This window comes from Notechis scutatus, chromosome 6, assembly GCF_049901735.1.
Source record: "Notechis scutatus isolate UNSWTSFEM ecotype Mainland chromosome 6, rNotScu1.2, whole genome shotgun sequence".
Lineage (NCBI taxonomy): Eukaryota > Metazoa > Chordata > Lepidosauria > Squamata > Elapidae > Notechis > Notechis scutatus.
In genome coordinates, this window is record NC_142014.1 from 49,151,158 (window position 1) to 49,177,307 (window position 26,150).

The 26,150-nt window shown below is 39.2% G+C and overlaps 1 protein-coding gene across 1 annotated transcript; it reads left to right on the plus strand.

The window, feature by feature from the left end:
• The first annotated feature begins 4,379 nt into the window (after positions 1-4,379).
• DDX47 (DEAD-box helicase 47) lies at positions 4,380-16,802 on the plus strand. Its single transcript, XM_026694529.2, has 12 exons — positions 4,380-4,452; positions 10,503-10,596; positions 10,986-11,174; positions 11,516-11,587; positions 12,379-12,497; positions 12,977-13,048; positions 13,154-13,270; positions 13,386-13,532; positions 13,793-13,930; positions 14,806-14,876; positions 15,707-15,836; positions 16,643-16,802. Exons 1-12 carry the CDS (start codon positions 4,390-4,392, stop codon positions 16,784-16,786), a joined length of 1,356 nt encoding a protein of 451 aa, XP_026550314.2. The 5' UTR covers positions 4,380-4,389; the 3' UTR covers positions 16,787-16,802.
• Positions 16,803-26,150: the final 9,348 nt, after the last annotated feature.

Sequence of the window (26,150 nt, forward strand, 5' to 3'; positions counted from 1 at the left end):
AGGAAATGAGGCGCTCAGCGGCGTCACGCTCGCACCGCCCGGGCTCCGCTCAGGTATCCGGCTGGAGCTGTCAGGAGTTGTTACCGCTGGCGTGGCTCGCGGCTCCAGTCCCGTGTTGCCTCAGGAAGGAAAGGCAAAAGGAAGAGCCGCGGCGGTGCTTTGCAACGGCAGCAGCGGCTCCTGGTTTTGCCTTTCCCTTCCCAAGGCAACACGAGACTGGAGCCGCGCAGAGCCACGCCAGCGGTAACAACTCCTGACAGCCCCAGCCCGATACCTGAGCGGAGGCCGGGCGGTGCGAGCGGAGGCTGGGCAGAGGCCGGGCGGTGCGGCGGAAGCCGGGCGGTGCGGGTGGAGGCCGGGCGGACTGAGCGGGCCGGGCGGTGCGAGCGGAGGCCGGGCGGAGGCGGGGCGGCGCGAGCGGAGGCCGGGCAGTGCGGGCGGAGGCCGGGCGGTGCGAGCGGAGGCCGGGCGGAGGCCGGGCGGTGCGAGCAGAGGCCGGGCGGAGGCCGGGCGGTGCGAGCGGAGGCCGGGCGGTGCGAGCGGAGGCTGGACGGTGCGGGTGGAGGCCGGGCGGAGGCCGGGCGGTGCAGCGGAGGCCGGGCGGTGCGAGCGGAGGCCGGGCGGTGCGAGCGGAGGCCGGGCGAAGGCCGGGCGGTGCGAGCAGAGGCCGGGCGGTGCGAGCGGAGGCCGGGCGGTGCGGGCGGAGGCCGGGCGGTGCAGCGGAGGCCGGGCGGTGCGAGCGGAGGCCGGGCGGTGCGAGTGGAGGCCGGGCGGAGGCCAGGCGGTGCGAGCGGAGGCCGGGCGGTGCGGCGGAGGCTGGGCAGTGCGAGCGGAGGCCGCTGAGCGCCTCGTGTCCTTGGGAGCTGGGAGAAGGAGGCCCGCCTACATCGGCCTGAAGGCTGGCTGCTCCTTTCGGCTTCACGGGATTCGTTTCCACCGTGCGCAAAAGTGCCTCGCCGCGGGCAGCCGCAGTGCTTCCCAATTACTATTTGCCAGCGTATAAGCGACCCGGCGTATAAGACGCCCCCCACTTGGAGGCATGTTTTACAGGGCAAAAAAGTCGTCTTATACGCCGGCAAATACGGTAGCTTTCTGCACTTTGCTGCTGTCTAGATTCTTGAAGTCCAGATCTCATAGCCCTAGGATTTCCAGATGACTATTAACCAAGCAGCTTTTTTCACATTTTTAAACAAAATGCTGCATTGGTCAGCTCATTTAATTTTCAGCAGCCACACATGTTATGTTAGTGGCATATACTTTGAGGGAGGGAGATGATTGTGATGGAATGCAGCCAATGGTGGCACTAGTTTCACTATAAACTTTCACCTTTAATAAAAGATAAGAATGACCAAATGAATGCATTTATCTCCCTTCTGTGCTTTGTATTTTCAAAAACCTAAAGAAGAAAGAATGCTACTGAACAAGCAAATATGAACAAAAAGCCCAAGAAGGGAAACATGTATCACTGATCTAGAAAGCTAACAAAGATACAGTATATTTCTGATGCCACGCTGCATTGTATTGGACATTTAAACACTAGTATCACATGTTCCTATGGATTGCTGGCATACATAAGCGATTCCAAAGTTATACAAAGGGCAGATAATATGACAAGCAGTTTACACTGCCAAGTAGAAATGCCTAAAACAGGTCTAACTAATGCAAATTTCTTGGAGACTAATCCAGCACAAGGAAGAAAAACAAAGGAAAGGTGGATGTTGTGGATTTTTGAAATATTGTATGTGAAAAAAGAAACTGACCAAGAATTAACAGAGAAATCAGAAAGATTATGTAAGTAGAAAGATTAATTAAGAAAAATGGAGAATAAGAGAAAAAAAAACCCTACAGATAAGGCTGTATATGGGTCTCCTTTTTGAATAATGATAATCCATGAACGATTGGTGGATGTTTGGTCACTGTATATGTTACCACTTCAAATTTTGTTTTTTGTTTGAAAATATTGTTATCTGGCAAGTGTTGCAGAAACATGGCAAAAATAAATATTTCATATTTATAACTAATAATTTGGTGACAATATTATTTGTAACTGGACAGCAACTGTGTTGCTTGGACTTTAAGAAAGTTACACACTATAAGTTTGTTTGGATTTCTAAACACATTTCCTGCTCTTATACAAGAAGAGGATATGGCACTGTGAGATACCAGCAACTGATGATGCAGGTACGTCATAGTTCTTTAGTGGTCACGCACATAGCTAGGATGGATTCTCCCCTCCCCCCCCCCCATTAATTGGGAAAGTATTCATGCTATGGATACACTTCCTGATATGTTTTAGCCTACGTGAACTCCCTGCACAGCATATTTCCTGGTCACATGAGAGATCTGAATTTGGGAGTAGAGAGAACTGTTGTATATATAATACATGAAAGTATTGAATAAAACTAAATGAATAAAACACAGTGTATAAGTAATGCTGCTAATTTCTGTTTGTAGGATAGGCCCTAAAAAGTGCCACACAATCTCTACTTAGATAATAAGGAACAAAAATAAGAGACTAAAATCTCAGATGTGTTTTTTTCAGAGAATTAAAGTAAAGGAGGCATGTAAATAAGGCAGTTAAAACGAGAAACATTTGTAAAAATCACATTCGAATCTATGACAACTTATAATCACTAGGTATATCAGTTTTATAAATCCTTGGCAAATTACATGTGCATTGTAAATATGTACAATAAATATACCTTATATTAGAATAAAAGTGCTTTGATCAAATAACTGTTTTTATAGCCTTTTACTAAAGCTTGCATGAAAGCTGGCTCGGTGTCCTTAGGTCAGTCACTCTCTCAGCCCAACTCACCTCATAGGATTGCTATTGTGGCCAAAAAAGGAGGACAAAGAAGTATTAGGTATGTTCACTACCTTGAGTTATTTATAAATATTATAAAGGCAAGAAACAAATTAATAAAATGGGAGCTATTCTGGTGTAGTGGCAAAGGTACTGGACTAGAAACGGGGAGACCATGAATTTTAATTCTCTGATAAGCATAAAAGCTGACTGGATCATTTATATGTAACATTTCTACTTTATACTCCAGTCAAAGAACTACCAATTCAGACAAACAGTAAACAACAGATTAATCAAGGAACTACTAAAAAGGCTTCCACAAATACTGACAAGGTGAACCATTTGAATAAACAGAGCAAATCTCACTCCCTTCCAGCACAGTTATTACCTATTTGGGTAATGAAAATAACCAAACTGAGAGCACCAAGGATCCTACATTTTTTCCTTATGCATAGCAGCCAGAACTATCCTTCTCTTTTGACTTGGGATAAAAACTTTATTGCTCCTAAGTATTGGGATAAGTCCCAATAAATCCACATAGATTTGATAGTTCAGAATAAATGTATTTACAATTTATTCCCTTAGCAGTTTTTATCTTAAACTAGCAGAATGCATATCTGGGCTTAGAAAAACTTTCTAAAATCTCAAAACAGTTGTTCATTTTGGGGAAATAAATGTTTATACAATACCATTTCATAATTTTCTACATTTGTTCTGGAAAATGCAAAATAATTTAAACACTGCAGCAGCTTCCTTTACATGTATGTAATTTTTAAAAGTCATCAAAGTTTTTGAGTCAGAAGTTAGCTAACAGTTTTGTTTCACTTCAGTTGATCGGACTTAATAAAAGGGCTTTATTTAAGAGTTTGCTTCTCTGGGTTTAGGAAGCATTTCTTTTTTCATTTACTGTACTTAACTCTGTCTTCCCCACGATCTCTTGGCAGCGGTCTTTGGGATCAGTGGTATTCTGTATTGTAACACTCCAGACCTTCCCACAGGAGCTTTGGGCAACGGGAAAAGAGATTATAAGAATTAGGTGCCTCTTTTTCTATATCGAGAACTCCGATTTCCATTTAAAAGACTAGTCTAGATACTCATTTCTGAGTTCCAAAAATCCGGATGATCAACAGTGGCAGAAAACTGTAGTGGAGTTTTCTGTATCCCTTTGCTGCTTGCTGCCGTTTTCCAGATTTTTGCATCTCCATAGGTAATAGACATAATCTGCAGGGAACCCGATTGTGACATCCCATATAAATCTATGGGGAAATTCAAGATTTGCTGAACGTAGGAATTCTAGGCTTGCCGTAAAGTGGGACACCCGCCCATCTTTGGGAAGAATGTTGTTTAAGTCCATCGAAAGTTTTACTTCTGCGCTGGAGGCAATCCAATAAGTCTTTCAACGGTTATGTTGAAGTGGTTCAACGTTTTTACCCGTAAACCGAATACATCCATCTTTCCGAACCTGGAGGTTTTGAGATAATGGTGTGTTCTCTGTACTGGAGTGGGAGGGACAAATGTAAGCACTTGGACTCCCAGTCCCAAGATGCTTCGCGCTCTCTCTGAGGTTAAAGTTGAAGCAGAACATGGCGTCGAGCGTGGAGCACGGGGAAGACACGGGAGAGATCGCGGAAACTTTCAAACAACTGGTGAGTGGGTTTTCTCTTTTTAACTTTATTATTTATTGTCTCTTCATCTCCCTCCCTCTTCTAGTGTCTGACGTTTCTTCTATCTGCTTCTCCTTCATTTTAACTCTCTGTGAATGACTTGCTATCATATCTAGTTTTCTAGTGGTCTGTTTTACTGTTTCTTTTTTCTGTTTCCCACCCCCCTATAACGTTCAAAGAAACAAACTCTATTATGGCAACACACACACTAAACACCCCCCCCCGAAATCTCACAGCACAGCACCAGATCTCTAAAAGTAGGGGTCTACCACACTAGGCGGGATCCAAGGTGCAGAGTCGGCAGAGAAGCCTCAGAGATAGTCCAATGCACAGTGGCATGAGATGCAAGCAGGAGTAGCATGTATTGAACGGCACAACCAAGTAACTGGCGTTGTCTACAGGAACATCTGCACAATATATGGGCTAGCTAGATAGAACCTCCCAAGTTCAGATGTGATATCACACAAGAAGGTCGTGGAGAAAAAGAGGGCTAAGATCCTGTGAGACTTCCATATGCTGATGGCCAGGCAGGTACTAGCCAATCAACAAGACATCATGATAGTAGATGAAGACCAGAAGATGGTTGTGGTGATAAATGTAGTGGTACAAGTGACAGCAACATCAGGCAGAAGGAATATGAGAAGCTGGAAAAGTTCCAAAGCCTGAAGGTGGAACTAGGGAGGATGTGGAAAGTAAAGGCCAAAGTGATGCCAGTGGTGATAAGGGAGCACTCGAGACTGTGACTCCTAAGCCTGGACAATGGCTACAACTGATCCCAGCAACAACATCATAGCTTTCTGTCCAAAACAGTGCAGTGTTAGGAACAGCTAAGATACGGTGCGGAACCTTCAGACTTCCAGGCCTCTGGCAAAGAACTTGAGATTGAGGAAGATATACCACTCTTAGGGGCAAGAAGGGATTTTTATTTTTATATACACATACCCCTATACACATGCCACCCTAATCTCTGGAATACAATAAATACAAAGACAAGTCATGGGGTGGGGCACTGCCTCATTTAATTTTTATCTCAAGACTTTGATTTTTTAAAATATTCTTTCAAATTTTACAAAAGCCAGACATGGTGATTGTATTGATGGAATAGAGAAAAAGAACTAGTCATCCTTATAGAATCATTCTTGATTGTCTTCTGATGTTAAACTCAGGTGTTCTTCCTCTTTATCTTAAGTGCTCTAGTTGTAAACTAAGTTAAAAGAGACTGCTATGCAGGGATGTGATTCACTTCAAAGCTGACTTAATAAGCATTATTGTATACATGCATACAGGTAACTATCCAAGTGTGATCTCATTAGGGTGATCGAGACTTATATCATTTGCTCCAGAAACAACCTTATGAAGACAAAATAGTTAAGAGAATAATGGTTATGCAGTTGCAAATGTCCTGAGAGACTTGGTCATATCTCTTGTTAGTCTGGTTTTTGGCATGGTTTGGAGATAAATTTAGTCATAGTAGACCTCCAGGGATAGATAGAGGAAATACGAGTTTTGATCTTGCTTGACCTTTTGACTGCTTTTAATACCATTAATCATGGTATCTTACTGGTATTTTTGAGTTAAGGATTGGGAATACTGTTATACTGGTTCTATTGTTAGTTGTAGGGATAGGCTTCAACAAATAAGTAGGTTGCTGTACCTCTAGAGCAGGGGTGTCCAACCTTGGCAACTTTAAGACTTGTGGACTTCAACTCCCAGAATTCCTCAGCCAGCTTTGTCCACAAGTCTTAAAGTTGCCAAGGTTGGACACCCCCTGCTCTAGACCCTGACAGTTATCCTGTAGAGTGGCATAGAATGCTTTATCAGTAGTTTCAAACATTTACATAGAGGCTGTCTGTCACTAATATTCTAGTAGTACTGAAGTCTGCTTCCTCATTACATTTCAGTTAGATGTGGCTGCGCTCTAAATTGATGTCTTTTTGTGAACCACATTAGAGACACTGTGGAATGCATCAGGATGAGAAAGGGGAAAGAAAGTGGTCAAAACAATATGGAAAATCCAAATAAAACATTTTTCTCTTATGATCCTAAATCTATTTCCTACTATTGCCATTATTCTGAGGTTTTTAGAACCATTTAGCCACTGAGTTCAATCTCCTGAATACTGCATGAATCCAAATTAAATCATCTAAGATGGTTTTTAAAATTATGTTATAATACATACGGTGAAAATATCCTTCCAGGCCCCAGTGTCAAAATGTACTTGGTATTAAGTTTTCCCCCCGAGATACAGTTGGAATCCATTGTTTCACATGGTCTGTCCTGCTCATAAACACATACTCGGGTGGTGATCAAACACGACCCCTGACCCAGAAATTCCTGAAGACGAAACATTAGAAGATGAAGAAATCTCCAAAGTTATGGAACAACTTATGATTGTGACCAGAGGTATATCCCGTATCACAACTATCACCAAGCTAGGTATTTCCGATCTTATATTTGTGACTGTGATCTTTTTTTCCTTCAAGGACATCGTTTTTCTTTTGTAAAATTTCATTGTCTTACTCTCTGTCAGTTTCTGTATTTTATCAAAATTGTATGCATTCTATTTCTGTCTTCCAGGGTATTAGCTATCCCATTCAATTTTGCGTAAGTGGATCTATTAAGGATTGTCTCTTCTTCATCCAAGTCATTAATACAAATATTGACAGATAAGAGATTTTGGGACTGAATCTTATGGGTAGTCTTGGCAACCTTGTGTCCAGTGTGATGAGGAATCATTAATGGGAACTTTCTGTGTATAATTTTCAAAGACAGATATGTACTGATTTAATTGACATGCCATCTAACACTTAACTAGCTTGTAAGCTCGTTAATCAGCATGTCATAGCATACTTCGTCAAATGCTTTGTTGTCATCAAGATTCATTATGTCTGCAATATTCCTACTATTTATTAAGTTTGATGTAAAGAAAGGCTGGCAAGATTTCTTCTTTCCAAATCAATGCTAATAAATTACTCCATTGTCTTAAAGGTGATTACAAATTGATCCTTTTACGATCTGTCCTAGATTCTTAGAAAATAACATTGCATTGATTCTACCGGTAGTTTATGGCCATTTTTGAATATAGGGAGGTCTTCACTTCCCGTCAACTAGCATTTTCCAGTCAACTAACTTTGCATTTTTTTACTTTAAATTTAGTCAAATATTTCTTGATCATGTTTTTGTCTCAACCTTCAGTGCTATCATGTCACATTTTTCTGGTGAAACAATATTTTGGAGATGACTAAACCAAAAGAAAAGTTTTTGAATAGCTCTGACTTTACTTTGTGATTTGTTAGTAATTTTATGGCTTCATTGAGCAGCTATTATACAGATTTTTTCCTTTTCCTTTTATTTTGAATGTATCTATATATATATGTGTGTCTTTTCTGTCATTCTTACTAAACACAGCTTCTTCTGAGAATTAGTTTTCCTGACAGGAGCTATATAATTCCATATATTTGTCTGTATTCTTCTTTTGTGACCTGGACTTCATCCTTTTCCAATTTTCTAGATGTGCTTTTTGTCTTCAGATATTTTCTAAATTTGTGTAATGACATTGATTTCTGCTGTTCTCCATTTTCCCTTCTCACAACTGTTTGCAAGTATGTTTTTAGTGTTTCCTTCTTTAGGAATTCACACTCATCTTGAAGTACTTTTACCAGTTCTGCAAATAGACTGAAGGCAGAGGAGCAATTCATTTGGATTTTGGCAGGAATAGAGGTTTTTTTTTTACAGATAGTGCAACCGCTGTTTCTATTGTATATGTATCTTTTGAACAAATTCAATTGCTCTTTCCAGTCATGGAAGGCCACACTCCAGGTCCTATTTGCCTTTCTGTACTAAGAATTTAAACCTTATTTATTGTTGTTATTTATTTCATATAGCAATAGCACTTAATAATAAAGGAAAGGATCCCATTTCATTAATATTTCTCATTTTTATGTTACACAGTTTTAAAGCTCTGTAGAGTTATTGCTTCTTCCCATCCAAGAATTCAGTTTAAAACCTCCTAAGGGTTTCACCACTTTTTTTTTCTTCCTTTCTGAAGACAGACCAGTGTAAAAGAGAAACAGAATCATGTTATTTTAAGTAAAATAAAAGAAAGAGTAAAAGTGTTTACTTTAAAAAAAAAACCAATGTAGTGTTTGAGACAGATCACAAGATGGCACTAATTTGCTTCATTTAACATGGCTGGGCAAGGTCTTCGAAGAGAGTCTGCTACTTATATTTTAGTTCACAAGAAGTGCATATAGAAAAAAAATACTTTCTGGATCTAGCTTGATGGGGGCGGGGGGAAGCTAATGACAGATGGGCAGAATTTTCTCTGTTTTCCAAGAAAATATAACCACAAGATAAAAAGGCTTAACTAGCAACCTAGAGAGAGAAAGAAAGAAAAAGATAAAAAATAACACTCTTTTTTCCTCTGGGCTTGTTTACCAATTCCCAGGAGACAAATAGATTCTTGATGCACAAGTCCCTTTTTGCCTTCATGGATTTTTTGAGCTTCTGTCAGATTCCCACCTTCATCAGGGGAACACTGTTAGGTTTCTCCATTTTCCAGCGCCGGTACTCAAGTTTCTCCCGTAGTTCTCAAAGAATTAAAACTTTTTCCTCTGCTAAGAAGGAGGGGCTGGGAGAATTCTGATTTTGTATGAGATTGAAAATATGACTCTGTCACTTGTAGATTTAGCTCTGTCTGACAGGAGGACTGGATTTTGGAATATGTGACTATAATGTGGCTTTGGAGCAATCCCATTTTGCATTGTGTGGTTTTCTTCAGAGTCTGTTTCATCTACAAGGGCCTGAAAATATTTCTGAGTTCCATTGGGGCAAAGGAGTTTTGCATTCTGGTGGTTACTTTTGTCCTCTGGGCTTGCTTCTTCTTCTTTGGATCATTTTTGTTATGCTTTTTTTGAACTGATAAATCCTTGTGGTTTCCACTCTGAAGTATGGCCATTTGTTCCACTATCTCCTTGACATTTCTTCAATAGAACTACTCAAGATGGGAGGAAAACAGGTAGTGAGTGGTTCCCAGAGATAGGAATTTTCTATGAGATTGCACTTCGTTAGAAAGAATAAATATATAGTGAAGGTATTGCTAAATCATTGCTGACACTGGAGGATCAAGTAGTTATGGCAGCTTTGGTTGGTATATCAACTGCACGTTTTTTTAAAGAAGGATATCTGAGCAATTCAATAATTCATTATCTAATATTTAAACAATAATATTATTAAAGATAGTAATTTGTTTAAAAATAATTACATTAGCTGCCAGTAAGCTTGTAAAACTCTACAAGGCCCTGAATTGGATGGGATTGTCTTTGTAATTTCAGTCTTGATCAATTTCTTTCTTTGTTGGACAAGGTCCTCCTGCATCTGCCTAGAATTGCAAGATGCAATTATGTTTGCCTGTTGATAAGCTTTCTCTGTGATAAGAATTTTACTCTGGACAGTTTTCTCTCTTGAAATTCATGAGCCACGGTGGCACAGTGTTTGGAATACAGTACTGCAGGCTACTTCTGCTGAGTGCTGGCTGCCTGCAATTTGGCAGTTCAACTCTCACCAGACTTAAGGTTGATTCAGCCTTCCATCCTTCCAAGGTTGGTAAAATGAGGGCCCAGATTGTTGGGGGCAATATGCTGACTCTGTAATCACTTAGAGAGGGCTGTAAAGCACTGAAGTGGTATATAAATCTAAGGGATATTGCTATTGCTATGAGACACTGTTATAACTTACATTGGAAAGCTGATGAAGATCTATATCGTTACCCGAGCCTTCTCTGTATGAAGGTCCGATAAATCATTTTTCCTTTCCTTTATTATTATATGGTTTGCTTTATTTTATATTATATTTTGCATTGTATAAATTTGCGTTCAGATGCTTTTGTACAGGAAGCTATAAACATACATTAATAAAAATATAATTGTCCTTTAAAACTTTCAGTTTTCTGGACACAGAAATTGTATTCAGATCTGTGGCCTCTTGCTCATCATAGATGTGCTTCTTCCCTTTTTTTTCCTTTGAAATAACAGGGAGTGACAGATGTACTATGTGAAGCATGCAGCCAGTTAGAATGGAAGACACCAACAAAGATCCAAGTAGAAGCTATTCCAGTTGCACTCCAAGGTACGTATGATTCTGGGACCTGCAATTTAAGGGAAAGGAAGAAAGTTTCCAATACAGATTTAATGTGTTATTCAGAACAATGTCTGCATTTCCAAGTCTGTGAACTAGGCTAAACAGCAAGGCATCTTTTATTTATTTATGGGATCTTTCCACACACCTCCATTGTTTAGTCTAACCCTACATTAATGTAAGGATAAGTACAGTTTTTAAAGATTGTTTGGTGTTTGGGAGAAGAGCCAAATGCTTCAGTAAGTGAAAAAAGAACCGTCTTACTTCTGGTTCTCTGTTTGTACATTTGCTCAACTAAAATTTTGGTTCTGTCAATTTGTATTACTATGTTACTTTTTTTTCCTCGTTGGTGTTGAATGTGACACTTTTTCCCCTCATAGGTCGGGACATCATTGGCTTAGCAGAGACAGGATCTGGAAAAACAGCGGCTTTTGCTTTGCCCATCCTTCAAGCACTATTAGAAACTCCCCAGCGCTTCTTTGCTCTGGTACTTACACCCACCCGGGAGTTAGCCTTTCAGATCTCCGAACAGTTTGAGGCTCTTGGATCTTCCATCGGTGTCCAGAGCAGTAAGTAGTATAGCTGCAAGACTTCAAATGAATATAAAACATTGTGAAATTTAAGAGAATAAGTAGGTACAAAAGCATCTTTACTAAATATTCTACCAAGATACACAGATTCCTCTAGTTGTTCTAAATGTTCTTTATCATATACATAAAATTTGCAACTATTGTTCCTGTTTACACACAAATCTTGCATCATAATGTCTGTGTAACGTTCACTGCAAGCTATTCGGTTTCTCAGCTGACAATATAGCAAATACATTACTTACAGAGACAAACTGTTTGGATAGTGTTGAGATTGACTTGCTGAGGTGGGCATTATTTAATGTTTTCTTTTCTTTCCTAAGCTGTCATTGTTGGAGGAATTGACATGATGTCCCAATCTCTGGCCCTAGCCAAGAAGCCCCATGTAATTATTGGTAAGGATCTAACCTACAATTTGATCTTATAAAAACTGTGAGATACTAAATAAGGGTTAGGAGATACAATTGACCATCTGATGCACTCCCCATCTCTTGCCTTGCCACCTTAATGATCCATGAGTCTAGTTAACTGCTGATCTTGTATTTTAAAAAAATAACAATTGAGAAAACATATCTGACACAATGACTTGCAATGTTCTTTTGGCTGTTCTGTTTGCTTTGAATATCTAAGTTTAATTTCTGTAATTCATTATCTTCCACTTTAACAAATTTCCTGTGGACAGTAGTAACTGATATATGCTGTTTGGATAGCATGTCCTCATCAAATTTAGCTTTAGAATGAATGGATTAGCTATCTACTCTTTCCTAGAGAGGAATTCATTTAAAATTATTTAGAAGCAAGTCCCAGGGTTGCTGAGAGTCAACAAGCCCATGTAATTTCAGGTCTATTTAGGGCTCTAGCTTGATCTATACTCTTCAGGATAGGCTTTCAAACTTTTTGGCATAGAGAAGCAATGGCCCTATTTTGTCTGTTAACCAAAAGAGCCACAACAGACTAGAAAGCAGGAGACCGTGAGTCTTGCATAATCAGCTATGAAAGCCAACTGGATAAACTTGCACTAGCCATTCTCTCTTGGCCCGATCAACCGTACAAAGTTGTGGGGAAATAGGAGGAGGAAGCTGTGTTTTATATGTTCACTGCCTTGAGTTATTTGTAAAAAATAATAAAGGTGAGATACAAATAAATGAATAAATAAAGAACCCGTATAACATCTTTCTCTTGGTAGCTACGCCTGGTCGTCTTATTGATCATCTTGAGAATACAAAGGGCTTCAATCTTAGAGCTCTGAAATACCTAGTGATGGATGAAGCTGACCGGATCCTCAATATGGATTTTGAAACAGAGGTGAGATGTGCCCATCCCTGCCATTTTAGATTCATGATTCATTGTATTGTTAAGCAGGTATTTTTTAGAAATATGGTTCCAAAATAACATGTACATTCATGGGACCTCTCAGGTTTTCCTTCCTGATATTGAATGTATACCTGTGTTCTCTTGGTCATTTAGAAGTAGCTGCCTAGGAAGTAGATTTATTAAGTTCCTTTAATATGGATATGACCCTTCCCAGTACATCCTTGCTAAAGTGAACCCACTTAAATTTGAACTGTTCCCACTGGAACCTTTTCGTTGCTAAACTCATCATTCTTTGCTGAAGAGTAGTGCAATCTCTTGGCTTAAATTGAAAGTTCTTGCTCTATTGCTTCCATCAGGCATACCTGGTATAGGTCTGCATACATGCACACACATTGATCAGTGTTCTGTTCTTTTGCATACATGCATACACATTGATCAGTGCTCTATTCTATTCTCTGTCCTCTTTACAGGTAGATAAGATCCTGAAAGTAATTCCCAGAGACAGGAAGACATTTCTGTTTTCTGCTACGATGACTAAAAAGGTATGAGGCAGCTTGACACTTTGCATTTGTTTAGGAGAATGACACAGGATTGGGAGGTAGCGGTACAGTGGAATTATTGTCTGCAAATTTAATTTTAATTCTCAGGTGCAAAAACTCCAGCGTGCAGCCCTCAAAGACCCCGTGAAATGTGCAGTGTCCTCAAAATATCAGACAGTTGAAAAACTTCAGCAATACTATATTTTTATTCCATCCAAGTTCAAGGTAATTTAATTTTCCTTTTCATTTTGGACTTTCTTTAGTATTTGCTGTCTTTTTAAATGTGTTCCCCTTTGCCTTTCATATTTCCTGATTTAAGTTCTTTTTCTGATGCTCTTAGGATAGTTACCTTGTGTACATTCTGAATGAACTTGCTGGCAACTCATTCATGATATTCTGCAGCACATGCAACAATACTCAGAGGACGGCACTCTTGCTTCGAAATTTGGGCTTTACTGCTATTCCCCTCCATGGACAGATGAGCCAGGTACAGGCTAATGTGCTTGCAAGAAAACTTCTAGAATCTAGATTACTATATGAAGTAACAGATGTGCATAAAGAGCAAATAAGTGTGCATGCATCCTCAAATTTGTTTCCCTTTCAATATTTTTTTTGCCCAGTGTGATTGTGTGTGACGCATTCAAACATTGTGATTAATAAACAATGCTTTCATACCTTCCATTTTGCCATGCTAAATGAAGTGGAAAAATGAAGTGTAAATGCTAATGTGCTCTTTTGTCCTTCTAGAATAAACGATTAGGATCACTGAACAAGTTCAAGGCTAAAGCACGGTCCATCTTGTTGGCTACTGATGTTGCAAGCAGAGGTCTTGACATACCACATGTTGATGTAGTGATAAACTTTGACATTCCTACCCATTCCAAGGTGAGTTGGAAAGAGCTGTTAGCTGAGGTATGACTAACTCTGCCGCCTAGAATTTGAAAAAAGCATCATTACAGATTTTGAAACTGAATTTGCCTATCTATTAAGAACTTTTTGTGAAGGTTTGCTGTGTGAGGTTTAAGAGACCTGGGCGCCACAGCAAGGCTTTTCTATTGTGGCCCCCAGAATATTGCTCCCACCAAGTTCCTGTAGCTCTTGCTGTCTCTTAACATTTTGTAAGTTCATGGAACAAGTCTGTTCTGCTGTGCCTTTAATCCTCATTGATTAGCAACATTTGTCTTGGAGGGGGATTTAATGTTGTTGCTTTTTATGTTTTTATTCTTTATACACTGCTCAGAGTTTGTGAATTGGGGGAAATTATAAAAGATCTATAAAATAAACAAGAAGAAAATAGGCAGCTCTTGGCCCTGTTCTTCCATGATTTCATATACAGTTAGAAAGCATTGAGTGATATTAAAGCTCAGAAGGCTAAAGGTATGTTAGCAAGAGGTTGAATGAAAGAGTGAGAATTATAGATAAAATGAATTCGTATTGTAGGTATGAAGCAGTGATGGTGAGTTGATGGGACTGTCACCTTTAGTGGTGGCAGCAGCACCAGTTGGAATCTCAAATGACAGCAGGGTCACATATGCCTTTACATTTTGCACTATGAATTGTGCATACTGTATTGCTTTTTCGGGAATTAACTTGCTTTTCTCCTTACCAGCTTTTAGAAAGCTGAGATGGTTTCCTTTCTTTGGAAAACTGTCTGTTTTAATAATTGACATTTATGCTGCGAATGTCCTCTTTTGGGGACATTTATCTTAGTGGTTGTCCTATGTCCACCATCTTGTTCTGTTACTTTGGATTCCTTTCAGGATTACATTCATCGAGTAGGGAGAACAGCTCGAGCTGGACGATCTGGTAAATCAATCACCTTTGTGACACAGTAAGATATTATTTTTTGCTACTCCAGCTGTGCCACTATCAGAATTTATGTATTACAATGCAGTGATTTCCAGCTACAGAGTCCTTGGGGAATGCAGAGTTATTTCAAGGGACCCACAATTTGCAGTAAACGGGTGGGGTGTGGGGAGGAGAAGCATCCCACTCCCTGCAAGGTTGGAAGGAGATTTGAGAGAACAGTTCTTGAGTTGGGCTAATCCTTCCTTCCTTCCAATGCTAGATTGCTCTGCCTCCCAGCATACATAATGTAAGCATAGCTTTTCCTAACATTATTAAGTTTCTACATTACACCTGGCCTTAATCTGTGTAGACTGCCCATAAATTGACGGGTGAAGCCCCTGCATGCGTTTACTGAGGAGTAAACCTGGACGAGCAGATAGCCTGCCTAGTATTTGCAGCAGAATCCTCCAGACCAAGGGTATCAAACTCACATAGTCACGGCAGTGTCACGTGATGTATCGGGACTTCCTCCCCCCCCCTTTGTTATATTGGGTGTAGGCGTGGCCAGCACGTGATGCATCTGTCCCATGGGCTGGGAGTTTGACAGCCCTGCTCCAGACAGACCATAGTTTATGGTATTATTTGCTCTGTTCTTATATAATACTAATGTCTAGAATGGTTTTGGCTCAGGGCCTCTTTGGGGATGAGTTGTATTTTTGCTATATAGTGGACAAAGTTCTGTTTTGTTAAAGATTGAAAAGAAAAATCAGTAAAATGAATCAGTAGCATAAAAATATTGGTGAATTTGTTGCTTTTAACACTCAAGTAACTGACAGGGAATTAAATAGGGTGAGATTCTTTCTCCTCTTCCAGGTATGATGTGGAACTCTTCCAGCGCATTGAGCACCTGATTGGCAAAAAGCTGCCAGCCTTTCCCTCTCAGGAGGAAGAGGTCATGATGTTGACTGAGCGTGTGGCTGAAGCCCAGAGATTTGCTCGCATGGTAGGCTGCTTTAATGCTTGGTCTGGGTTTGTTTTATGTAGAAGTGTAGCTGTTGCACCCATAATTGTGAGAATAATATTAGCATTTATACAGCCTCAGGTGTATGTTGCTTGGGCAGTCAAATTCCAAACAAGGTTTCAAGCAGGGGTGGGATTCAACCGGTGTTACTACTGGTTCGGTGACTATGTTTTGTGTGTAAAAAGAACATCTGCTGTGCCGCCTGGACAGCTGAAAAACGCAGCGCGCAGATGCGCAACATTTGAAAAGCCTCTTTTTTCCTGCTTTTTCAACCTCAGCTGTGCTATGCAAAGCAGCTGAGGTTGAAAAAGCAGGAAACAAAGGACAGGTAAGACCCCACGTGGGCAGGTGGGCCAAACAGCAGCAAACACAGAACCGGTTCGGTGTCTGCTGCTCTTCAGAGCTACCAGTTCTATAGAACCGGGCAGAACCAGTAGCATCCCACCCCTGGTTTCAAGAGGATTTCAAGAATTCTTGCATGAAGAGCTGTATTGCATGCCATCACTGTTCTAGTTCTTCTTTTTTCATTTCAAAATTAAAAGCATCCCATTAACTCAGGAGCAACTCTAAGCTGCCTTTTGCTTTTGCTACCACTATCAGACCCTTTCCTAATTAACTTCTATTAAATAAAATGCTCAAAATGTTACCTATGGGAATATCTGAATGCAAAATCACATGCCAAAAAAGAATGGTTGTTTAATATTTTCAGCAGCTATTCATCTTTTTCATTGTCTCAGTGATGATTTCCTTAGAGGTCTCGTGATAACGTTCTCCTGTTTCCTTCACAGGAATTGCGGCAACAAGGGGAAAAGAAGAAACGCTCTCGAGATGAGACAAATGATGATGATGATGATGATGATGCAGAAGGAGCGCTCGGAGTCAGGAAAAAAGTTACTGGTGGGAAAAAAAAGAAATGGAAAGTTCAGAAATAAATACCATCAGACTTTATTTCTCTATATTTTTATGCCGTTTGGAATCCAAGAATCATCACTATCGTTATCAGAATGACTTTCAAGGACTCACAGAGAACATCTCAGCAAATTTAGTGGTCCACCTTCATGGATATAATCTAGAAATGATTTTCCTTGCAAACTGGGGAAATCTCTTTAACATTGTAGGAGTCTTATTACTCTCTAAACAGCAGTTGGTATTCCTCTGAAGAAAGCAGAAGAGAACAGATTCCATATATTCTTTATGGACAGTGGAATTCGGAATATAGCAGAAGCTTTTCAGTCTGATACCACCCAAGTTGCAGTCAATTATTTTTTACAGTCCATATTTATTTAATAAGGTAATTTGCAAAAACATGGGGTGGAGCAGGGAGAAAAAAGTAATGTATTCTAATGTTCAAGATGTGTCAGCAAATAGCAGACTAATAAGATCCTTGAATATTAAAGTGAAGGACTTGATACAAAGGAGAAGAATTAAAAAAAAAAAACTGCTAAAATTTGTGTTTGTTTATTTACGTAATTGTGCTATGGCTGCAACTACTCAATTTCCTTTTTCAGTTTATCTGACATTTAGCCATATTTATTTGTCGTGGTCTGTTATGACTCTGTGGACTCTGCAATTTAGTAAAACTTCTTTACTGTAAAGACCACGGTCTTTATAGTAAAGAAGTTTTTATTAACTGGTAGTTTTTCTTCTGCAGGTCATTTCTGAGGCAATTCTGCTTGACAGCCAACACTAAGAGGTGCTCTTTTTCATACAAAGTCTATGCCAGAGTGAATTGTCTGTTACAGATTGATTGCTCAAAAAGCAAAAATCCAAAGCCATGCTCAGGGAGTAGAATGAGAGAGCACTTTGCAAGTTTGTCATCATTTTCTGTCTTACAGTTTCCGCTGTGGCTCATTTCTTGTGGGTGACTATTAAGAAAGAAACTTCACCCAAGCACATCAGATAACTGATTAATGAGTTGGAATTTGAAGGCATTCCTTTTAATTCCCCTGTTGATGACATAGCTTCAGCTCTTGGAACTGTGTTTTACCTGTGTTGTGAAGCCACCCAATTTGACAATCCCAAAGATATAATTGAACAACCAAAGCCAGGACTACAGTAATATTTAGAAGTTTTTAAAACAGAAGGAGCAACATATGTCTGTAGGGGAGGTCTCGTCCCAATCAGTCATGATAGACAGTGGCAGGAGGCACTTTGTCAGGACTTGTTTATCAGCCGGCTCCTTTAACATCCAGGCTGTTTATTTATTAAATTTGCCAATCGCCTCACTACAAGATTTACACTTCTGGGCTCCCTTTCTCTGGTTCAGGAAATGATGAAAATAATTATAAGGTTGACATTTGTATATTCATATTGGGAAAAAACTGGGTGGGACTGAGAGGTATTTCCTGCTCCCAAGCTGCATGTGATAAATCCATTGATGGAAAGGGGAAGCTAGTTCTGTGATCAAGGAGAGCTACTGGGTTAATTACATTGATAGCAGGAATTGAAAGACTGTTTGAGTTGAAAAGGGGAGTCTGACAGCCAGAAGGCAGCTGGACTTTCTTCGAAGAAACAGCAGGAAGAGACTAATACTAATAAAAAATATTCTGGTTCTGGTCAGCCTTGCAGAATAGTTTTCACAATATTCTGATATTTTCATTTACAATGCATTTTTGATCCAGGACGTTTTATAAGATTTTGAAACTTAATTTTTTACATTTTTATTGCTATCACAAAACTTATGAGAGGGAGAGAGTCCTGTATTGTAAGTACATATGCCATAACCTAATGGGCACTACATTTCCAATGGCTGGGAATAAACAGCTATTCATAACTACAGTAGAAAAAGGTCACAACAAAGCAAAATTTGTCCACTTTCAGTAGAAGCGATTTCTTATTTTATATGCTGCTAAAGGGGTTTGGTAGAGGCTGAGCAGGAAACTCTGGATTTGGGTAGAGTGTGTGGCTATTTTTAAAAACAAACTATGAGGGATTATTAGAATTTGATAATTTGTATGGTTCTGATCCTTGGATCTCCAAAAGTGCATTACATAGCTAGAAAAATAGAGGAACATCTTTTAAAACATCTTCAGCAACGTCCTTTTGAGAGTATTTGGTGATGCTCATGATGAAAGCTAAAGAAAAAAAAGGCAGGTCAAAAAGAGTTTGAATAAAACACCCATGGTATGTACTGTTGCGCTCATGTCTTGCTCTGGGATTTGCAGAGGCATCTAATTGGCTTCCACTAGTACAAAATGCTGGACAAGATGGGCTTTTGATTACTTCAGCAGAGTGATTGTACACATTGCCCGTTAACTTTACCCAATTTTTAGTTTTTAAAACTAAAAAGCCAAAACTGGTTGTTGTTTTTTTGCTTTTCTTATCTATATCCTAAATTGCAGACGGTTATCCCCAGGATCTTGTCACTTCATAGAAATGAGAGACCTAGATATCCTAATAGACTACTACTTACATATGACCAGTAGTGTAACTGCAGCTGCCAAAAAACCCAATGCAGGTCGCATCAATAGCATCAAGATCACAAAAGGTGATAGTACCTTTTATACTACACTAGTAAGACCACACTTGGAATACTCTATCCAGTTCTGGTTGCCACAATACAAAAGATGCTGAAACTGTAGAAAGAACACAGAGAAGAGCAACAATGGTGATAAAAGATCTAGAGGCTTAATTTTACAAAGAATGGTTAAGGAGACGAGGTATGTCTGGCCTAAGAAACTGAAGGGTTAGAGGGTGTCTTCCAGCACTTGAAGGGCAGATACAGAGATGAGGGGTTGATATTCTCCAAAGCAGGGCCGGAGCAATGGGTGGAAGCTTGTTAAAGAGAGGTCCGATATGGGATTAAGAAATTTCCTGACAGAACAATTTGTGGAATAGTTTGCCTCCTGGAGTTGTGGGTGCTCCATTGCTGAAGAGTTTCAAGAAAAGGTTGGACATCTATTTTTCTGCGATGGAATAAAGACTTCTGCCTTGGGCAGGGGAGTTGGACCTCTGAGGTCTCTTCCAGCCCTATGATCCATGATCTATTACTATCATGAAAGATGGAAGGACAACACAACGTTACAGTGAAATGGCATCGTGGCTGAGGGTTGAAGGAGTAAAAGTATCCTTAGAAATTTCTAGAAAGTTTCCTGCATTTATTGCAGCAACATACAGAAAATGGTTGCATCTTAAAGATTAATAGTCTTGCATATTATTTTATGTATATTAAAGTTTAGCTCATCAAGAACATTGGATTGTCTTCAGACAGGAATAAGTGCTTATCCAGGCATCATTGTAGGCAAAGGGGGGAGTAAAATGAGAGGTCACCAGCAGTGAGAATTAGAGTGTCTCGCAAACAAGTAGTAGTCCCTTGTTCCAGCTCCTGCCAGCCTAGCAGTTTGAAAACATGCAAATGCAAGTAGATGAATAAGTACTGCACATAAGTACGTAGGAAGATAACAGGGTTCCATGTTTCACCGTACACTCTAAACTGTGGCATGATGCCAGGCCAGCCACATGACCATGGAACCATCTCTGGACAACGATTAAGAAGTGGAAATGAGCACCTCCCTCTAAAGTCAGTCAAACTAGTGGTAAAACCCATGTTGGACATCGTTACCATTATCTAGTAAACAAAACAATTGAGTGTGATGTAGTGTTGCACTGAAGAGATGATGAACACATGGTTTATACATCCTGCCAAGTGATGTGTTATTTGGGGTGATTCCTGATATAATAACCTAAATACTATAGCTTATTCATTAAAAAAAAAATCTAGATTCAATGTGAAGATTGACCTCAGGGATAGTGTATGTTTGCTTTTTAATTTGTGAGACATAGGCAGGTCTCATACTGAAATAGACAAGGTTAATTGCCACAAAATGTTAATCAAATGGAAGAGTAACATGCAATGGCTTTCTAGTTTTGAACCAGGCCATTGCTAAGTAATTTAATACATTTTATTTGAATTATTTTGTGAAGAATTGGTGGTATCTGCACTGATAGAGGACCAGCTTTGGGAAATTGAAATAAAATTTCTTGAGGGCAAGAATTGCTTTGGATGTCACCACATAACAGTCCTTTCTTCTGTAGAAAAATTGGATCTTAGAACTTCAAGCAATTTTTATTTTAGCATATAATTTGGGGCAGCTGTTTACATTCCTCAAATAAGAATTCTTTGCCAGTCAGGGATCTACCAGTAGTATATGCTTCCCATAATCTGATACATTAAATGTTTACCATCTTTGGGGGTTTTCCGGTTTGTCGGCTTCCGCGAGCGGTAGGGATTCGCTGAAGCTGCGCGATCCCCGGCCGCTAGCTCGTTTTGGGGCTCCGACCCGGACGGGTGCGGAGCAAGGCTGCCCTGCAGGGGTAGCTGAAGGTAAGGGGATCCGGAGGAAGGGTTTGGGGTGTTGCAGACCCCTCCCTGGCCGGCAGAACCCCCTGTTACCAGGACGGTGCAGCGGCGGTCCGTAATGGCCGCCACAAAGAAGTTGACAGCCGGGCAAGTATGCGCAGGAGGAAGAAGAGAAAGTTATTGAAAGTAAAAGTTCTTCTTGGTCGACCCAGGGCTTTGAGATTTATCTAATTTAATTCCTGGAAAAGATGGTTTTCTGATGATTTCTTCCACAAGAGAAAAAAAGCGGCTATTTTGAGGTGCTGAAGGGAAAGTTTACTCTCCCTCCGACGGAATTAAGCCGGAAGGGAGAGGATAAAGAAAATATATAAATTTGGATCTTGTTGGAGGAGATGCCTTGAAGACTTGAGGACAGAAATACAATCTTAATAAGGCTTTAAAATATAGACTTGGATTCTTTTTTTATTTGTTTGATACCACCCCTGGAAGAGGAAGGGGAATTTTGGCTTGCTTGGATTTATTGAGGATTGTGGATTTTGGGATTGTTTTGCCTTTCTCTCGAATATTTGGTTGGTGTAAGAAGAAAGAGGAATAAAGAAAAGAAAAGATTTATTTATAATGGCTTTCCTTTTTGAAGACCTGAGGGATGAATATGAGCAAACAAAAGCAACCTGCAAAGATGGCATGGAAAAAGCTTTTCTATTTCTAGAAATGGCGCTGGTCAATTACCAACAGACAATGGAACAGATGGAAACGGAAGAAGAACAACAAGGAAGAGACGAAGACGCCATCTTCATTGAATCCCAAAACTTATCTAAGGAAGAAGGAAGGAAGAGAGCAAGGAAAATGAAGGACTTAAGATCTAAAAAAACATTTGAGAAAGAGAAAAATATGATGCAAAGTAAATATAATGATAACAAACAAGAGAAAAAGGGAACACAACAGAGAAGGGATCCCAGCAAGGTAGAGGTTAGAAGAAGAAGGGGGTAGGAAGATTTGGTGGGGAAGAAAGAAAGGGGAAAGGCGGAGAAAAGCCTCAAAGCTTTAAAATTGGATGGGAGAAGAGGATTTTTTTAGAGACAAAGGATGAAATATAATTTTCTGTAAGAAAGATTCTGCTAAGGTACAGAAGATGGTATTGTAACATTTATATTTGAAATAGTAAATTAGAATGGTTTAAGATTTAATAAGAAATTAAAATGTTGAAGTTTTTAATAATGATTGATTTTTAAAATGTAATAAAATATCGAAGGAAAGGAGGATACAATGTATTTAAACATTTTTGGTGGATAGAATGTACCAAGCAGAACCAAATTGGGTATTTGTTATGCTGAATGTTAATTTTACTAACTTAGGGGAGGATAGAAAGGCATCATACTCTGATTAGTGATTTCAGGAGAAATTTTTTTTATTATAAGAAGAGATAGAGAGATAAATGAATGGGCAAAGATACAAATTTAATGATTTAATTAAGATGGATTAAATAAGATAGAAATGTGAAGAGTGATATGTGCTATTATTTTAGCCCATGCAAAGAGAGGTAACTGGGGCCAAGGTACTTTACTAAAAGATTTTTTTATGTTTGTTTGTGTTTGTTTGTGTTTTATGAGAATATTGGGGAAATTATTGTAGAAAGACAGGGAAAGATTTAATATGTAATGATTTGTTTGTTGTTGAAACTTTTAATAAAACTTGTTTTAAAAAAAAATGTTTACCATCTTTCAAGAACATTTATTTGTTTAGAAAATTACATGGCCACCTACTGGTAGTTTATACAGGATAATCGCAGGCAGTTCACAATAATTAAAAATAAAAGCAGAGTAAATAAACCAACTCAACAGCACCAAAATGGCTTCTATATATTTGAAAAGTCTGAGTATACATTTCCCCCTCAACGTTTTATTTTATATTGATCCTTATCAAAAGAAAAAGTAATACATCTAGTTTTTCTGTAGATCCTTTAAGTTTCATTTAAAGCAGACGTTATTGACCATCTTAAGTCCAGCACAACTGCAAGAGGACATTAGTCTGATATATTTAGCAGAACTTCTAGCGTATTATGACCAGCAAAAGGTAGTCAAAAATGTATATATTTTCTCTTTCTTTTGCAAAGATTTGCTGAGATATCTCTTGATTAAATGCTGTAGATTGGAATGATACTTGAAAATTAATAAATCCCAGATGTCTGATGTTGCAGAGCAAATTAAGCAAACTACCTAATGCTTGGGCAAATATAATGCTTTAACCTGGGTTAAAAAGCATTCCAGAGTCAAGATGCTACCATGGAGCTTCTATTAAGTTTCCAATAGCAAAACTACCCCAGGACTGAGCATTTAAAGAGTTACTTGAGTTTTGAAAATATTGCTGGTTTAACTGCATTTTGATAAGAACAATACATAAGGAAGAAAACCATTTTTTTTTTTTGTATGACCAGTGTACTTTGACCAGATAAATTTGATTTATTTCTTTTCCCTTCCTTTCTCTTACGTTTAAATGTGTTGTCCTAGGCTACTTTGATATGCAATTAACTACAGATTAAACACTTGAAAATCATGTTACACCCACATTCTTAATAGTGGCCCCACCTGTTAAAAGTATGTGCATTTTTTGGGGCTAAAAATATTTTCTCCTTCTTCTAGTTTTTGTGCTAAGAAATTGCTTCTCTCTGTGTACAAGTCACAGGACAGCCAACAAGTTTAATTAGAGTCTTAAAAAGACTTTGACTGATTAATATGAGTGCAAAAAGGTTCACCTTAGTGTCTGCTTATAGGTTTTTGTTTTAAGAATTCCCACAACCAAAAATGTTGAAAGAAAAAAGGATTCTGTAGAGAAAATAATTTGGGAGTTGATTCTGAAATAGCTATATGTCAGTACATGATAGATAAAGGTAAACATTTCCCCTGTCCAGCCATGTCTAACTGTAAGGGGCAGTGGTCCGTTTCTTAGCCAAGGAAGCCACCATTGTCCAGAGACACTTCTGTGGTCATGTGGCCAGCAGCATGACTATATGTGGAGGCTCACAGAACGTGTGTTACGGAAGTGGTACATATTTATCTATTCATATTTGCATGCTTTTCAACTGCTAGGTAGATAGGAGCTGGGGCAGGTAACAAGCTCACCTGTCACCCATGGGGCTCAGGTCTTGAATCTGGGCTGTCAACTTTCCAGCTGGCAAGCTCAGCATCTTAATCACTGAGCCATCACACCCCTCACACTATAGATGGCATGTATAAATTGATAGAAAGATATTGCATTCTGGGGAAGAATTTATTTCTGTTCAGGATCTATGGCCTTTGGTGAAGAAGAAAACAAAACACTACAAGCTGCTTTTTAAATGACTTGGAAAGTTTTACAGAACATATTGAAATTTAGCTTGAAGCTTTTTTTTCCAGATGAAGCACTTTCAAACAAAACTTTGAATGTGTTGAAGGCATTTGAACACGTGTTTAGAACAGGCAAAAGAAAAGTTGAAAAGTCCTTTACTCCATTGAGAAGGACAAAGGGAAGATGAAAGTAGTGACAAGTTAGATTATCACTGAATATCGAAGTGGGACTGAATTGCCAATTTATAATGGACATCCTAGCTACAATTATCTGAAAGAAGTCCCTTCTGAATAAGCAGATATATACTTTTGTGATAAAATCTCATTGATTGCAATAGGATTTAGCATTTTTCCAGTATTTACTGTGGTTTTTAATTTCCTTGGGGCATTACTGAAACAGCTCTGTGGATGACCTGGTGGATGTGCTTTGTAGCTTGAATGAACAATGTAATGAAATATATCAGGACAGGACAGTTTCTTATAAGTTAGGGAGATACTCTAAACAATTTTCTTTGACATCTAAACATCCTTTGATTTGCTTGCTCTCTAGTGGCAAAACCGGGCAATCAGGTCCTTCAGAAGACAGTACATTGCATTCCCCTTTACATCAAAATATGGAATAAGAGAGGTGGAAAGGGTGTTGTGGCCAATGAGTCCAAACTGAGGTATCCAGAGATATGATGCCTGGCCTTTGCATGAGTATGTCCTCTGAATGAAGCACATCCTCTTTCCAGGTAATTGGTTTCGCAGACAAGCTCTGCTCTTAATGGATTTTTCTCCTAATAACATTTTTGTACAGTCCTTTTACTAAAGTCATTTTGCTTTGGTCATCCTTCCTCCTCATCCCCCTTCTTTATATGTTTTAACCAGTGCATCTGTGGGATTTGTGTATGTGTGAAAAAAAAGTCAAGATAATGGCACAGCTATGTGATTAAAGCCCTGTCTCTTTTTAAAAAGTGTCCCTTGTCTTGAGTTTTAGCATGTAATTCTCAAGGTTATGGCTTTTTTTCCTTCTGATAGTTGTATTCTTCCCTCTGATATGAGAAGAATGGGGCAAAAATGTGTTAAATAAATACACGCTTTCCAAGTACAGTTATAATGTAACAAGGAGGATAAGGATAACTATCCAAGTTTGGTCTTGTGGTTAAGGCAGCAGGTTAGAAAGTGGAAGACTGTAAGTTCAAATCCTGTCTAGCCATGAAAGCCAGCTGGGTGACTTTGGGCCAACCCACTTCACAGGGTTGTTGTTGTGGGGAAAATAGGAGAAGAAAGATGTGTTGAGTAAGTTTGCCACCTTGAGTTATTTGTAAAACTAATGAAGACAAAATAGGTAGATAGATAATGTAGTTGATCTCCTATCAATGACCAGATCTGCTTTCAAGCCCAGTTGCTCTGATGGTAAAGAACCAGTCGAAACTTGACAGAATCTGGAATAGTTTATTAACTCTGTGAGGGAGATGGGTGGTTGAAAAATTTGATATATAAATAATTGAATAAATAAAACTTATTTGATTTGACCTTTTTCTCCTCAGTGTAGGATTTAATTCATGCCTGAACTGACTCAGATTTGGATGATACATCTGTTTTCAGTTCCATTGCTCAATCATGTAATAAATAAGGGGTGTGAATATTTATCTGGACTGAAAGCTGTGTTTGGCATGCGAGTGGTGTGCC